Genomic DNA, 15,171 nt, shown 5'->3' with positions numbered 1-15,171 from the left:
TGATTTGAAATCACGATTTCATAAAAAACCAACTACATACACATTAGTAATCTTTGGGGGGTGGGGGGTGGGTGGGTGGGGATATGAATTTAAGTAACTCACACGCTCCTATGTGCGTGCAAAACATTTAATTTGCCATGTCACCATGAAATGTTTAATCTGCTAAGTTGAAGTGTCTATCTAATTACTAGCAAAGTTTAAATGTCTAACTTACAAAATTTATTAAATTTAAGGGGCTATCTAGGTATTTAGCCTATTTAAAATATTGTTGTTATTTGTTTGTTTTCGGATATTTCCTAAAACTTTGCTTTCACACTCAAGAGTCAAGTCTACTCGGTAGCAGTTTGGTAAAAGGTAAATCATCATCCAAAATAATCATATAAAATGACCCTAATTTTATAATCATATAAAATGACCCTACTTTTATAATCATATAAAATGACCCTAATTTTATAATCATATAAAATGACTTCAAACTGATTTGCTTATCAACGAGTTCACAAATAAATTTAATTGTCTTTAGAAGACTTGTTCCAAGAATCTTTTTCTTTCTTCATTAAGTAATAAGTAGTGAGATCAATTTAATAAATCAAAGAGTAGTTAGAGTAATAATTCGATTTTTAAGGTTAATTAAGAAATTGGAATGGACAGGAAATGTTCAAAAGATTTTTTTTTTTCATTCTTTTGAACATTTTCTGTCCATTCCAATTTCTTAATTAACCTTAAAAATCGAATTATTACTCTAATCAAAAGAATGATAAACAGATAAACGTGATAGACTAGTTAACTCCAACTAAGATCGAATGCAACTCATAACTGTAAAATCTTGATTGGCATATTTTTTTTGTTATAAATATAGGACACGACGTGAGCTTTTGTTAATGATTAACTTGTAAAAAGGAAAGCAACGATTTTCTTGCTGGCCACGAGGCCAACAATCCCTTTTTGTTATTTACCTTTCCATTAATTTTCACGTGAAGGTGTTATGATTTGAAAAATTAAACTGTTTTTTCCAATCAAAGCCTTTTAAAAATATTTAATAGCACTAATTATATTGACTTAGTCTACTTTTGTTGTAATATTTTATTTTGAAATCTATGCTCAATTTCACTTTTCACACACACACACACAAAAAAAAAAAAAAAAAAAACTAAATATTCTAATTTTTGTATTCCAAACCCTTTTTCATAAGTTCGGAGGATATTTTGAGCTCTTTTCCTAAAGTAGAAGGTATTTTTGATCATTTTCCCTAGATAAACATGGGACCAGCATAGACGTATTAGTTGAGTGGATAAATGAATTCTAGAAGCACTTTAAAGGCCTGTATGATTTGCAATTTGTATATATCTACTTTTGTTATAAAATAATAAAACAAGAACAAGAATATTGTAGAGAAAGAGAGAAAAGAGTTCTTATTTCTTATGAGGAATGAAATACAATGAAGAGAACCCTTCTATTTATAGGAGAGAATTGACTTGGTGCCAAAGTCACAAACCCTAAAATTCCTCCTAAAGATAGACATCACAATATTATAATAATATTTATAACAACTTTAATGTTTTAAGCTTATTTTTGTATTTAACTTAATTTCATCACCATAACAGATCACACGAATAACATATGTTTTTGAACTAGTACATTCATTTTCTTCAATATGATAAATAGCTTTAAATATTTCAGAATCATTTTAGTAAATAATCAAGATATGTGAAGTTGTTTTTGGTAGATAACATTTTATTCCAAAAATTGACTTTCCGATATGAATAGGATTAATCGAAGCTCAAAGCAGGTATCGAATGTCTGAAACATAAAGTCACTCTTTTCTTTCTGCTTTGAATGTCTGAAATGTCACGTTATTTTTAGGATGATTTTTTTAACCAAACAAAACACCTTTAAATCCATTATATATAAAAATAGTTTGAGCCAGTGGAGTTTCATAATTGTAAGGTTGATACTTGATAGTGGAGAAATGTGAAAACTTCTTTTGTACGTACTCGAGAAAACAAAAGAGAATAAAGTGTGAAAGATGATTGTACTTTTTTATTGATTGGCATTTTGTCAATTGATGGCATAAGACTGCCATTCCTAGAACTAATAAAAAATATATACTGTATTAAGTATATTTTTTCTTTGTATATGCACACACCATCTTTATTCTTGATTGGAAATACTGAGTGTAGTTTATAATTATGTTAAGCATCTAAAAAGCTAAAGTAGAATGAAAGTTGAGTGTACATGGTTTTTTCTTTGTTGTATCTTACATGATGCTTCGTAATTTTTTTAAAAATGAGAAAACGAAAAGTTATATTTTCTATTTTTGTGATATATTATATATAGCGCCACGAGGTGCTGCTCGTATATTTTCTCATATTTCATAAACAATATTCTTTCCAGAAAAAGAAGACTACCATCCTTAATAAATTTACAAAGAAAACAAATTGAGCAAGAATTCTCCAACTCTGACCAGCAAGAGGAAAATAATCATTTGAGTATGATCGTGTAGTTCAGTATTGTTTAATTTCTTAGGCCATCTTTTATTTTTTCAAATTCTTGATTTTTTTTCCGTATTCAATTCATGTTCATGTAGTGCAGTTTTGTTTAAATTTGTAATTTTGTAACAATTGGTGATTAATTACCAATATATATCTATATATAATATAAAGTTAGGCATAAACAAGGTGATGTGACATCTCTCTATGGCTAGAATGCTATTTATCATTTTTTTCATTTTTTTTCATTTTAAAATTAATTAAAAATCCAAAAAACCACTCTCTTAATTTATTACACCTCTTAATTCTCTTAATTACACCTTTTGCAAAATCAATAAAGATGCAATGTGTGAAGAAAATATGCAATGTTGTTCATTGATAACCGAAAGTAATGGGTTTCAATGGGGAAGGAACGTGTGCGTTAAAAAAATAGGGGAATTATAGCATGTTTGGCCAAGCTTATTTTTCCCCCAAAAGTACTTATTCTTTCAATAAGTGCTTATTTTAAAAAAAGTGAGGTGTTTGGCCAAGCTTTTGGGAGAAAATAAGTACTTTTGGGGAGTAGGAGAAGCAGATTTTCAGAAGCTAAAAAAAATAGTTTTTGCTCAAAAGCACTTTTTTAAAAAGTACTTTTGAGAAAAACACATATAGAAGCACTTTTTAAAAGCTTAGTCAAACGCTAATTTGCTGCTCAAAAGTATTTTTTAAATTAATTGACCAAACACAAACTACTTTTAGTCATTTGAAAAGTACTTTTAAAAAAAATATTTTTTAAAATAAGTTATTTTTAAAAGCTTGGCCAAACAAGCTATTAATATACTATCGTAATGTCAATAACGGTGGTAAGTATACTTTTCATCAATTGAATGGTTGCAAGTTGCAACTTGCAACTATTACATTGTTTGTATTAGAGTAAAGGAAAACTAATATATAAAGTTGGGCATAAACAAAATGATGTGGCACTCTTTATTGGTCGGCAATGATATGTTTCTTTTTTCTCAATATTTTTACATTCTCTTATTTTTTTAAAAATTTATGTGCTATAAAAAAAAAAAAAAAAAAAAAGTCACCTCTTAGAATAATTTCTCAATCTACGTTACACATTTTCTACAGGGTGTGTGTGCGCGCGCTTGTATATATAAGGCATAAATAACATGATGTGTCACATCTCTATCGCCAAGGATACATTTATCTTTTGGGTAAAGTCATAGATAGCCCGCTAAACTTTGCCACATTTATTTCTGGGGTATCTAAGTTGAGGATTGTACCTATTGGGTACCTAAACCAATCCAAATTCGATCTCATTGGATACCTTTTGCCTACGTGACGCAGCAATTGAGTCCACTTTTTGTTAGGCGCGTGGACAACCCTTTTTTTCCTTAATTTTTTTTTTATTGATTAAAATTTTATCTCTTTTAAATAAAATTTGATAGATAAATAAATAAAAATTAACCCACCTACCCCACCATGCCCCCCCCCCCTCCACACGTCTGTCCCCTGACCCCACCCCACCCCTTCCCTTTGGCCCAAAATGTTCTGTACGTGTTATCCTTTTTTTTTTTTTTTTTTTTCTCATCTTCTTCTCCTCAACTGTACGTCCTCTTCTTCTTGGTCTTCCTTTTTTTTTTTTTTTTTTTCTCTTCTTCTCCTCCACTGTACGTCTTCTTCTTCTTGTTCTTCCTTTTTTTTTTTTTTTTTTCTCTTCTTCTTTTTCTCCACTGTACGTTCTCCTCTTCTTCTTCTTCTTCCTTTTTTTCCTCTTCTTCTTCTTTATTATAACACTTCATTTCTTTAAATTATTTATATAAATTAATTTGTGAATTGGATGTTATTTCTTACCACCATTTTCTTTGTCCTTTTTAGATTTGAAAAGTAGCATTACCATCTTATTCACCGAAAAAAATGGAAATTTACCATTACTATGACTCTTTTTTTTATCTCACCTTTCGTTGATTAACTTATATTTAGCAAGAACTTTAAAGCTTGGTGGGTCTTGTAAAGACATTGATAGACCTAAATAAGAGAAGAAAAGGGGAATAAATTATTGATGGTGTGGAGGGACGGTGGTTGGGGTGGTGGTGCGGCGGCCAGTTGGGGGGGGGGGGGGGGGCGGGGGGGTAAGGAGATGAAAATTTGGGGGGGGGGGGGGGAGGTTATAATTTATTTTTTAATTATTATGCTGGACCCCACCGCCACGTGTCACGACTTCATTTGACAAAGTTGCCACGTCATGGAGAATTTTGCTGATTATAGTGAAAAAGGTATCCAATAGGATCGAATTTGGACTGGTTTAAGTACCAAATAGGTACAACCCTCGATTTAGGTACCCCAAAGAAAAATGTGACAAAGTTTAGGGGGCTATCTATGACTTTTGCCTTTATCTTTTTTATCTTTTTTTTTTTTTTGAACTTTTCCTCTTACTTTTGAATTATCTTTTTTTAAAATCTCACGTCTCACCTCCGTAACTCACACCTCTACAACTTCTACTCATAATAACAATTAACAACCATAATTCTTATGTTATTCATGTCCTTAATTCCAAATATTTAATGTGTAAATTTATGACAATTTAATATGTTTATAAAGAAGAAGAGAGGAATTTTTATATGTAGTCCTATGCAAGGTTTGCCAGAGAAATGGTCATGGAAGGTCTCAAACTAAGCACGACACTGTTTGAAACTTGAAATAGATTTCGAATCATAACCAACCGCTACGGTATTTGTTTTTTCCTCCCATCTTTTATGTGGCTTATTTTGAATTGAGATTAGAAATATATAGCATTTGCTTTGTGACAATCATATCGTATAAAATATCTTCTTCCTTTTTTTTTTTTTTTTTCATAGTGAAGATTTTTACCAGCCAAATAAAGGTAAGTTTTCTTTTTATTATTATAATATTATAATAACTCATAATGTGTAAACACTTATTTGACCCCCAAAAAAAAAAAAGTCTATCTGTTTCTTGATATATCCTTAATTTAATAATATTTGAATAGATCAATGAGATGGATCTGATTATTCAGTTCGATAATATTGTAATAGATTATTCATCAAGAAACTACACCATATAAACTAGAGAAATTATTTTCTACCAAAACAATTATCATTGTATTTTATCTTTTCTTATTCAAGTTCACATGTATTGAAGCTAGAAAGTATGAGTAGAATAAATTATATTATCTTTCTTTATTCAAGTTCATATGTACTGATTTAAATGATTGAGGAAGAGGCAGGGAATTAAGGGAGAAGAAAGCACTGAGAAGACGTTTAGACAGAGTCTCGAACGAAATGACTATTTTAAAGATTTTTTGCCGAAATAAAAAAAAATAAAGATTGATGCAGAATGCTAAGGAGTATTAAAAACAATTCACTACGTGCTAGAGAAAGGTATATATTGTTTATTAGTTTGTGTAAAAGTTTGAGTTTTTTATTAATCAAAAGAATATGCATGTTGACAAGGTTAGAATTTGTTTCATAAGCTTCATACATGTCTAATTATCTTCCTTGCCAGAGGGAAAAGGGTGGAAAGATTGGTCTCACATGAAGATTTTCTATTAGTGAAGATTTTTTCGCTTTAAATTTATGGTATATGTTTTTCATGAACTTCTTTAATTATTTTTCCATGAAATTTCATTTGCTCATATATAGTTGAGTAAGCGAGCCTTTTAGAAAGAGATTTGATGTAGTATCTTAAAGGAAAATCGGCATTTTTTAAACTTTTCTTGACGATCAAGCAAACCACAAAGAGTTCCACGTCATCTGACGTTAAGAAATACATTGCTTATTCATATTAGTTTTTGTAGTTAATTATACTAAAATAAGCCAAATGGGGGTTAAATTGATAAATTCAATTGCAATATATATATATTTTGTTGATAAGATATATTCAAGACTTATTTTAAGCTTTTATTGTTGTGCTGTCATTCGTACTTCTTTTTTGGATTCACAAAAAATAATGGTGATGATCTGATTTGCTTCGTCTTTTAATTTAGTTTCTCAAAATATGTATGGCCTGTTGAATTTATAAACATATATGTTTAGTATATCATAACTTAATGAGATCCTTCATGATCGCGCGAAGCGCAAATAAATTCACTAGTTAACTTATATATTTCCAAGTAGAGTGTGCTAATATTTATGTAAGATAGATCTTAAAGATTTCGAGAGAATAATATTCAAGTTGTATATGATCTCCAGGCCCTACCTTCAACTTCAATTATTATTATTACTAGAACAAGATGCCACCGAAGCACGGCCCAACTATTCATTGTTTTTTGCTTATTAATGTAGTCCTTTTTACACCGTTTGTTTTAATTTATTTAATATTAAATTTTATTAATATATTTAAAAATAATAATATATTATATTTGATAACAATTAAATTTAAATAATTTTAAAAATCACTAAATGCTAAAAGTAAAAAAATACCTTAAAAATAAATTAATTGCCAAGAAGTAGACATGTTGCACATGAGCTGCTTCTTGGTTTTCCTATATAATAGAAATTTTGTATTCAAATTGATATTCTTTCCATAATTTTTTAATTTAATTTTAAAGTAATACTATTTAGAAAAATATAGACGGCTAAGAAATTAAAATTTGCTACTTTGAAGTCAACTTTGATAATATCTCTCCTAATATATTCGTGTTTCTTAGATATCAAAGATTTAAGGTATATTCTCCCCAAATAAACATAGATTTGAGATAAAGAATTCTAATTATTAAGAAAAAAAAAAGTTTCATATAGTATATATTTTCTGAACGAATTTGGAATAGAAACAAAAACTGCTTTTCTTCAACATTTTACTATTTTTTTAATAGAATGAAATTATTACAATGTTGAACTTGAACCTTTTTAATAACATCATTTGCTATTAACAAACAACAACAATGAAAAGAAATACATTTTAGCGTACTATTAATTAAGCTCTTCTGGAAAGTACTTCAAGAACATTTTTATAAGTCAAAAAAAAGTTGAAGAATTTCATCCTCCATCATTTATTTGATTTCATCCTCCGTCAAAATTAATTTATTTTCCCAAACGTTTTATTGCATTAGATTTTGATGTTGTGTTTTAATATTGTTTATTTATAGGTTAGATTAGTTTCTTCTTAATTATATAATCAAAATACTTTATAAAAGAGGCACATATGAACATTTTATTTAGTTAATAAAGACAGTGAAATTAATTACTAAGGTGATAAAGCTTCATTTGGATTTTTAAGAAAATATGCCACAATATATTACTCCTTCCGTCACAATTTATATGATGGTGTTTGACTGGACATGAAATTTGATAAATAAAGAAATATTTTTGAAAATTGTTGTCTAGAATAAGGTATAAAAATTTATGTGGTTGTAAATTATTTTATTAAGGAGGAAATGGAAAGTTTGATGTTAAATCGTTACGAAATACAGAAAGATGTCATTTTTTTTAATTAACTAATAAAAAAGTGTCACATAAATTAAAACGAAGAGTGTATACAAAATACCCAACTAAATATAAATAGTGTATATTCATGTCATTGACTATAGAAGTATTAAAAAGAGTTTATAGATGAAATGAAGAAGTAAATTATGTGAGCATAAACAAAAGAGCGAAAAGTAAAAGCATAAAAAGTGACACGTGGTTAGCGGATAATTATTACATGCTATTTGAAATGACATCATTTGTAGTACATATTTAAATGAGCATGGCAAAATATTGAACATACAAATGCACGAGATTGAATGGGTGGGGTGGGGCCCATGGAAGAATCGAAGAAGATGTTTTAATGCTGGCTGCGAAATTACAATACTACCCTTGGTCGTCCATTTTTTCACACTTCTATAATGAAATAATATAGATGTTGACGATTCGAGTCAACAAGAGAAGCCACTATTAAGTGATGTCTGGTGGGAAGCTGGGATGCTTACGGTTGAAATATTTTTTTTTTTTTAAAAAAAAAAGAAGAAAAAGAAGAAGTAACTACTGTATATGTTAGTTTTTGTTTTCGAAATATTTAATTTTATACTACTATTTAAAAAAAAAAAATCTTAAACAGCCTAAAGTAACTAATAGGAGTATTAACCTTTGCCCCGTACTAGTCCTAGCTCTATCTTATCATAACTTTTAACTCCTTTAGTTTGGTAAAAATCTTTAAGAAATATTTCACTTATATTTATAAAGTATAGAGAATTTCTAATAATTTATTTTAACAGATTTTTAAACACGGTCTATTTGAGAGAAGTTGAACACATTGAGTATTTGAAGTTAAAGTTAAACAAATATAATTTGAAAGTTGGGTTTCTATTGTGTACTTAGACATGAATTTTAGGAAGTTAAAATTTGGGAGTGAAAATCATTATTTCAAAAGTTTTATTGCTATAATATTACTCATTATGTTTAAATTTGTGTCACGGTTCTAACTTTGAGGGGCAAAATTTCTTAATTTTGACTGTAAATTTTTAAGAACTACGAAAAGAAACATTACAAGTCACACTAATTAATAACTTAAAATATCTGAAAGACATGAAATTATTGCGATAAAAAATAATTTGTTTTACTCTCTTCATATCAGTGTTTTCAAGGCCTTTTAGAGGTGAACTCTAGGGCGGAGCGTATCAAAAAGCTTCGGGGCGCAAAATGAAAGGCGTAGATCCATAGGGCGTAAGTCTCGGGCGCAAAAGCTTAATCCCGGGCGTAAAATTTGACTTTTATTGTTTTAAAAGTATTTTGCTATAGATTATGATTTTTATTATTGGTGCAATGATATTTATAGTTTATGTTATCATGTTTTTATGTTGTAGTCATTTTCTTAAAATATATAAATAAAGAAAGCAACTTTCGTAGAAAATAACACTGCCATAAATAGTTTTTTAGATAATTATCTCTGAGTAGGATAGAGATTTCATAGCACTATGTTCCTGAAGCAACTTTATCTATTTTTTTCTCTACTCTTATACTTTTTACCCTTCTACTTCTTTGAAATATATAAATAAAAATCAATGCAAATATTAGTTGAGGGTGAAAAGGACGGAGATTGATAATGAAGTGGATAAAGATTTATTTTTTAAAAATTACCTAAACTATTATCCTTTTTTTGTCCTTTCTCAAAAAATAATTATGGTAATTTTTTATATTATTGGTGATGTATTTGAATTTTTATGGAATTTTAATGAAAATTTTACTTTTACATATTTGTTAGTAATAAAATTGAAGATACATGAAACATACAATCTGTAGATGCTTGGGACTTACGCCCCGTATCTCGAAACTTACGCTTCGCTCGTACTGGGTGAAACGCCTCGCCTCGCTCTGTCGCCTCTTAAAACACCGATTCAAACACCACCAAGTGAATTAGGGAAAATATAACACATTTCGTATCACAAGTTTTAAAAAATACTCCAAGCCTAAACAGCTCCTATAAATGTGGCATTTAGTTCCCTCGACAACTCTACTACTAGTGATCTAGAGTAGAAAAAGGTAACAGAACACCTTTTCCGTAGGAAGCAAAAAATCAAACCAAACAAAGAAACATGATTTCCTCCAAACACTTCTTTCTGATCACGCTGACAATCACGGTGGCGCTGCTATCAGCAACCACCACCACCGCCCAACTGCCATCATGTGCTTCAAAATTAGCACCATGTGCACAATATCTTAAGTCAAAGAAACCACCAGCATCTTGTTGTAACCCACTTAAAGAAGCTGTAACTAAAGATCATGCTTGTCTTTGCAAACTTTATGAAAATCCAAATCCCACTTCGTTAAGTTCTCTTGGTATTAATGTTACTCAAGCTCTTGATCTTCTTCCTAAATACTGTAAGATCCGTGGTGATGTTACCGCTTGTAAAGGTACAATTGCTTTATCACTTGAAATAAATTAGAGCAGTTTTCTTCACTTGTTACTAAATTAGTGGGCTTTTAGTTCAAACCCCAGATTTTGATTTTATTTTTGTTTTTTGAAATGGGAAGGACTTAAAATGCTCATTTTTTAAGAGTGGAGAGGTTTAGTTGGCAAACTCGTAAATACGAACATCGGATGACAAAACTGGACAAGTACAGGCCTTCCAGGCTATTCCGCCTTTTTTGTTCTGTCTTCATCTTCTTCCTTTTTTGGATGGGAAAAGGGTATTTCTCTGTCGCTTAACTCAGTGGCGGAGCCACAGCCCAACAAGGGTGTTCAACCAACACCCTTCGCCGAAAAATTATACAGTGTAGACATGTCAATTATCACGTAATACAAACATATATTACATATTAAACACCCTTAATATATATATTATATGAATTCGAACACCCTTGATAAAATTCCTAGCTCCACCACTGGCTTAACTAATAGTTATTATTATTCCCTTAGTATCAGTTTATAGTTATTACCCGAATTGCCACATATCCTGTTAATACGCCACGTGTCAATCTTTACTTTTCCATGTATACAGTATCCTTAACAAATTTACAAAGAAAACAAATTGAGCAAGAAATCTCCAACTTTGGTAGTACTCTGGCCAGCATGGGAAAATAATCATTCGAGTATGATCGTGTAGCGCAGTACTATTTAATATCTCAGGCCAACTTTTATTTTTTTTCAAATTCGTGATTTTTTTCGTATTCAATTCATGTTAGTGTAGCGCAGTTTTCTTTAAATTTGCGAGTTTGTAGCAATTGGTGATTAATTACCAATTAATTTAGATATTTCCAAGTAGAGTATGCTAATATGTTATGTAAGACTTTATCTTAAAGATTTCGAGAGAATACTATTCAAGTTGTTTATGATCCCCAGGCCCCACCTTCAACCTCAAACCATTCGAGTCAACAAGAGAGGCCACTATTAAGTGACGTGTGGTGGGAAGCTAGGATCCTTACGATTGAATAATTTATACTCTCTCCGTTTCATATTAGTTGTCCACATTACTATAAATATTCGTAACAAATATTTATTCATTTACAAAATCAAGATAGAATTAATTAAGTTTTTGTTACTTTGCCCTTAACATTAATTGTTTTAAAGTAACAATATTGATTAGAGTTAGGGGTGCTCACGGTTCGTTTTGGATCGGTTTTTATTTAAAAAATAACCAAACCAATTAAGTCGGTTATTCAAATTGTCAAACCAGACTATATCAGTTTTTACTATTCGGTTTTTGACGGTTTTTTAAAATACATTGTAATCACTATCTGAAACCAAACTCATCTAAAATAGAAAACTGGATATTGCCACAAAAGCTTGCCACACCTTTACTAGTTATTACCTTTCTAAAAATAAAAACTTGCCACATCTTTATTATGAAAACATGAAAACATGCCAAATTAGCTAACAGTACTAGTGACTCACTTGTCTATAGATATAATACTCCTTGCCAGAGGTTGCTATAAACATGGAAATATGCCAAAGTAGTTTTTCCAAAAGCATGGTCCAAGAGTATAAAAACATAATATAAATTGTAATTTTTTCATAAAAAAATTAAAATACACACACACACACACACACACACATATATATATATATATATATACAAATATAATTTTTAAAATATGTATATATAAAGACGATTAAGTTCGGTTTTTTTCGATTTTTTTCGACTTGAAATCAAAACCAAACCAAATATAGTCAGTTTTAAAATTTAAAAATCAAACCAAATCAAACCAAATAAATGTCAATTTTTTTTACCGGTTTGGTTTGGTTATTGGTTTGGTTAGGTTTTTCGTGTTTAGCCCTAATTAGAGTGCAATTAATTAGAGAGAGATAAGGGTAATGTAGTAAAAATATACTTTTATTTATGATTTTTTATAAGGCATGTAAAAGGAAAAGTGGACAAATAATATGGGACGGAGGGAGAATATATATATATATATATATATATATATATAATGTAACTACTGTATGTGTTGGTTCTTGTTTTCAGCAAAAGAAAAAAAAAGAAATATTTAGTAGGCATTTGGCCATGAAAATCAAATATTTTTCACTTTTTATGGAATTTTGAAAGTGGAGCTGAAGATAAAGTTGTGTTTGTATATAATTTTTGAAATATTTGATTATTTGAATGTAATGAAAGTGAAAATATATATAAAAAAAAAAGTAAAAACAAGATTTTAACTAATTTTAAAATTTTGAATTTTTATGACTAAATGCTGATTTTTCAATAAAGTGAAAAAAAAAAATCTAGAAAAAAGTGAAAAATTCTCATGGCCAAAGTAACCATACTAGGAGCCTGTTTGGATGGGCTTATGCCTATAAGCTGTTTGCAGCTTATAAGCTAAAAAAAATAAGTTGGGGTAGTCTAACTTATTTTTTTTGGCTTATAAGCTGTTTTCAGCTTATAAGCTGCTTTAGATAAGCTAAGTCAAATGGGCCCAATTATTTTTTTGAGCTTATTTTAAGCACAAAATGACTTTAAGCTGGTCAGTCAAACACTCAAAAAAATTGAAAACAGCTTATAAGCTAACTTATAAGCCAATCCAAACGGGCTCTAGCTCTATCTTATCATATTTTAGCTCCTTTACTTTGGTTAAAAGTCTTTAAGAAATATTTCACTTAAATTTATAAAATATAGAAAATTTGTCATAGAAATTTATTTAAACAAATTTTCAAACACGATTTATTTGAGAGAAGTTGAACAAATTGCGTATTTGAAGTTAAAGTTCAAAAAAAAAGGAAAAAAGAAATTGAAAGTGGGTTTCTATTGTGTGCTTAGATATGAAAATTAAGAATTTAAAATTTGCGAGTGAAAATCATTATCTCAAAAAGTTTTATTGCTATAAATTTTATCCATTATGTCCAAATTTGTATGTCAATTTTTTAACTTTGAGAGGTCAAACTTCTTAATTTTGACTTTAAATTCGACATAAATTTTTTAAAATAAAATATACATTTTTAGAACTACAAAAAAAAATACTAGTACAAGTCACGCTAATTAATAACTTGAAATATCTTAAAGACAAGAAAATATTGTGATAAAAATAACTCATTTGACTCTCAAGATTCAAATACGACCATGTGAATTAGGGGGAAAAAATATGACACGGAACCGTTGGCTGTGAGAATTTTTCACTTTTTATGAATTGTTTTCTTCACTTTATTTGAAAATTATTGTTTGGCCATGAAAATTCCAAATATAACTTCAAGTTATATTTTATTTTCATTACATTCAAATAACCAAATGATATTTGCAAAAAACTATTAGTAAACACAATTTCATTTTCAACTCCATTTAAAATCTCAAAATAAAGTGAAAAAAAATATTTGCTTTTCCTGGCCAGACGCCTGCTTCGTATCACAAGTTCCAAAAAATAGTCCAGCCTAAACCACTAATATAAATGTGGCATTTTAGTAGTCATCTAGTCTAGAGCAGAAAAAGGTGACAGAAAACCTTTTCCGTAGGAAGCAAAACAATCAAACCAAACAAAGAAACATGATTTCCTCCAAACACTCCTTTCTGATCACGGTGACAATCACGGTGGCGCTACTATCCAATAAGCCACTGGTATTATATAGAGCAGTTTATCGTGGATGTTGCTTTTCAGCTTTCTGCAAATTTGTTATGCTTCTCAACTTATGATCACAATATATAAATTTACAAGTTATGTCTGGAAGGTACCCTGTTTAGGCACTTCTAATCACTGAACTGGACAGGTGGGTTAGCCAAATGGAGCACGGAAGTGTCTATGTCTAAATTATATGCATCCATCATCTTTCCTCATTTAGAATTAATCTCCTATTCAAATGTAGACTCCAGATAGAATTAATTTACATTGCGTTCTAGCTCACAATATTGTCCTCATGATGAATTTTTTCCATGACAGCAAAAAATAAAAATGGAGTGAGCAGGGTCGCATGGACTGGAATGTCAAGCTTACTCGTGCTCTTCGCTTCTTTCGTGCTTGCTTAGTTAAGTGTTGGGGAAATGTTGATGAATTTCTTACTTCAGTATCATTTAGGGAATTGGTAGATTGCATTTCATGAATTTATCACTTGTATTCTGTGAAATTTGCATTGTATTATATGTGAAGTTTGCATTGTATTATATGTGAAGTTTGCATTGTATTATATGCTGAGATGAACTAAATTGATGTATTAGTTGGAGGAGATATTTTAATGTTTCACGATTTGCATACTTTGTGTTTGCATGTTCTTGATGTATTCGTGGGTTTTATTAAGCGAAATGTGGCAGGTTTTTAATTAATATTAGAAAGGGCCTTTTCTTTTCTAGTCATATTATTCTTGGCACTAGACAGCAAGAACATGTAAACACAAAATGTACCAAAGAAAGATTTAACATCATGAGCTATTACTCTTTGAAAGCCTCATCTATGCATCTTTGTTTTAATCGTGCAGGCGCGGAACTAGAGTTCTAACTACTAGTGTGGCAGAACTCAATAGTTTTGGCCAGGCCAAATTCTGTATTTTTGTTAAGAAATATGCTTACCAGAACTTGCTAAGCTGTATTTTCTAGATATTAAAATTCATAAACTCAAAATTCTGAATCCAGCTCTAAACTCATGTAGGTCGTCCCTAACACATATGTCCTCATGTAAATGACTATATATGTATAACCAGTTTCTTAATAAGAGATTCGTAATGCTTCTCTCCGGGTTCTCATGCTTCAAACAGGGGCGAATCTGTGTGTATATTTTGGGTCACATGAACACATTGTCATAATAGGCTGAGTAGAGCACTGGTCAAAGGTTATCTTTGTATTCTG

The 15,171-nt window shown here is 29.9% G+C and overlaps 1 protein-coding gene across 1 annotated transcript; it reads left to right on the top strand.

Moving 5' to 3' along the window:
- Positions 1-9,847: 9,847 nt before the first annotated feature.
- Positions 9,848-14,736, top strand: LOC132638133 (non-specific lipid transfer protein GPI-anchored 9-like). Its single transcript, XM_060355109.1, has 2 exons — positions 9,848-10,324; positions 14,273-14,736. The coding sequence occupies exons 1-2, from the start codon at positions 10,006-10,008 to the stop codon at positions 14,356-14,358; spliced, it is 405 nt and encodes a 134-aa protein (XP_060211092.1). The 5' UTR covers positions 9,848-10,005; the 3' UTR covers positions 14,359-14,736.
- Positions 14,737-15,171: the final 435 nt, after the last annotated feature.

This window comes from Lycium barbarum, chromosome 4, assembly GCF_019175385.1.
Source record: "Lycium barbarum isolate Lr01 chromosome 4, ASM1917538v2, whole genome shotgun sequence".
In the NCBI taxonomy this organism is placed as follows: Eukaryota; Viridiplantae; Streptophyta; class Magnoliopsida; order Solanales; family Solanaceae; genus Lycium; species Lycium barbarum.
Note: the sequence above shows the minus strand (reverse complement) of the source record. Positions and strands in the feature narration are given on the sequence as shown.

What these genes read in the sequence shown, in the direction of transcription:
- LOC132638133 (XM_060355109.1), top strand. Translation starts at nt 10,006, where the DNA reads ATGATTTCCTCCAAACACTTCTTTCTGATCACGCTGACAATCACGGTG. An exon ending in TGATGTTACCGCTTGTAAAG is followed by an intron (nt 10,325 to 14,272) that starts GTACAATTGCTT and finishes TTTCCATGACAG; the next exon opens with CAAAAAATAAAAATGGAGTG.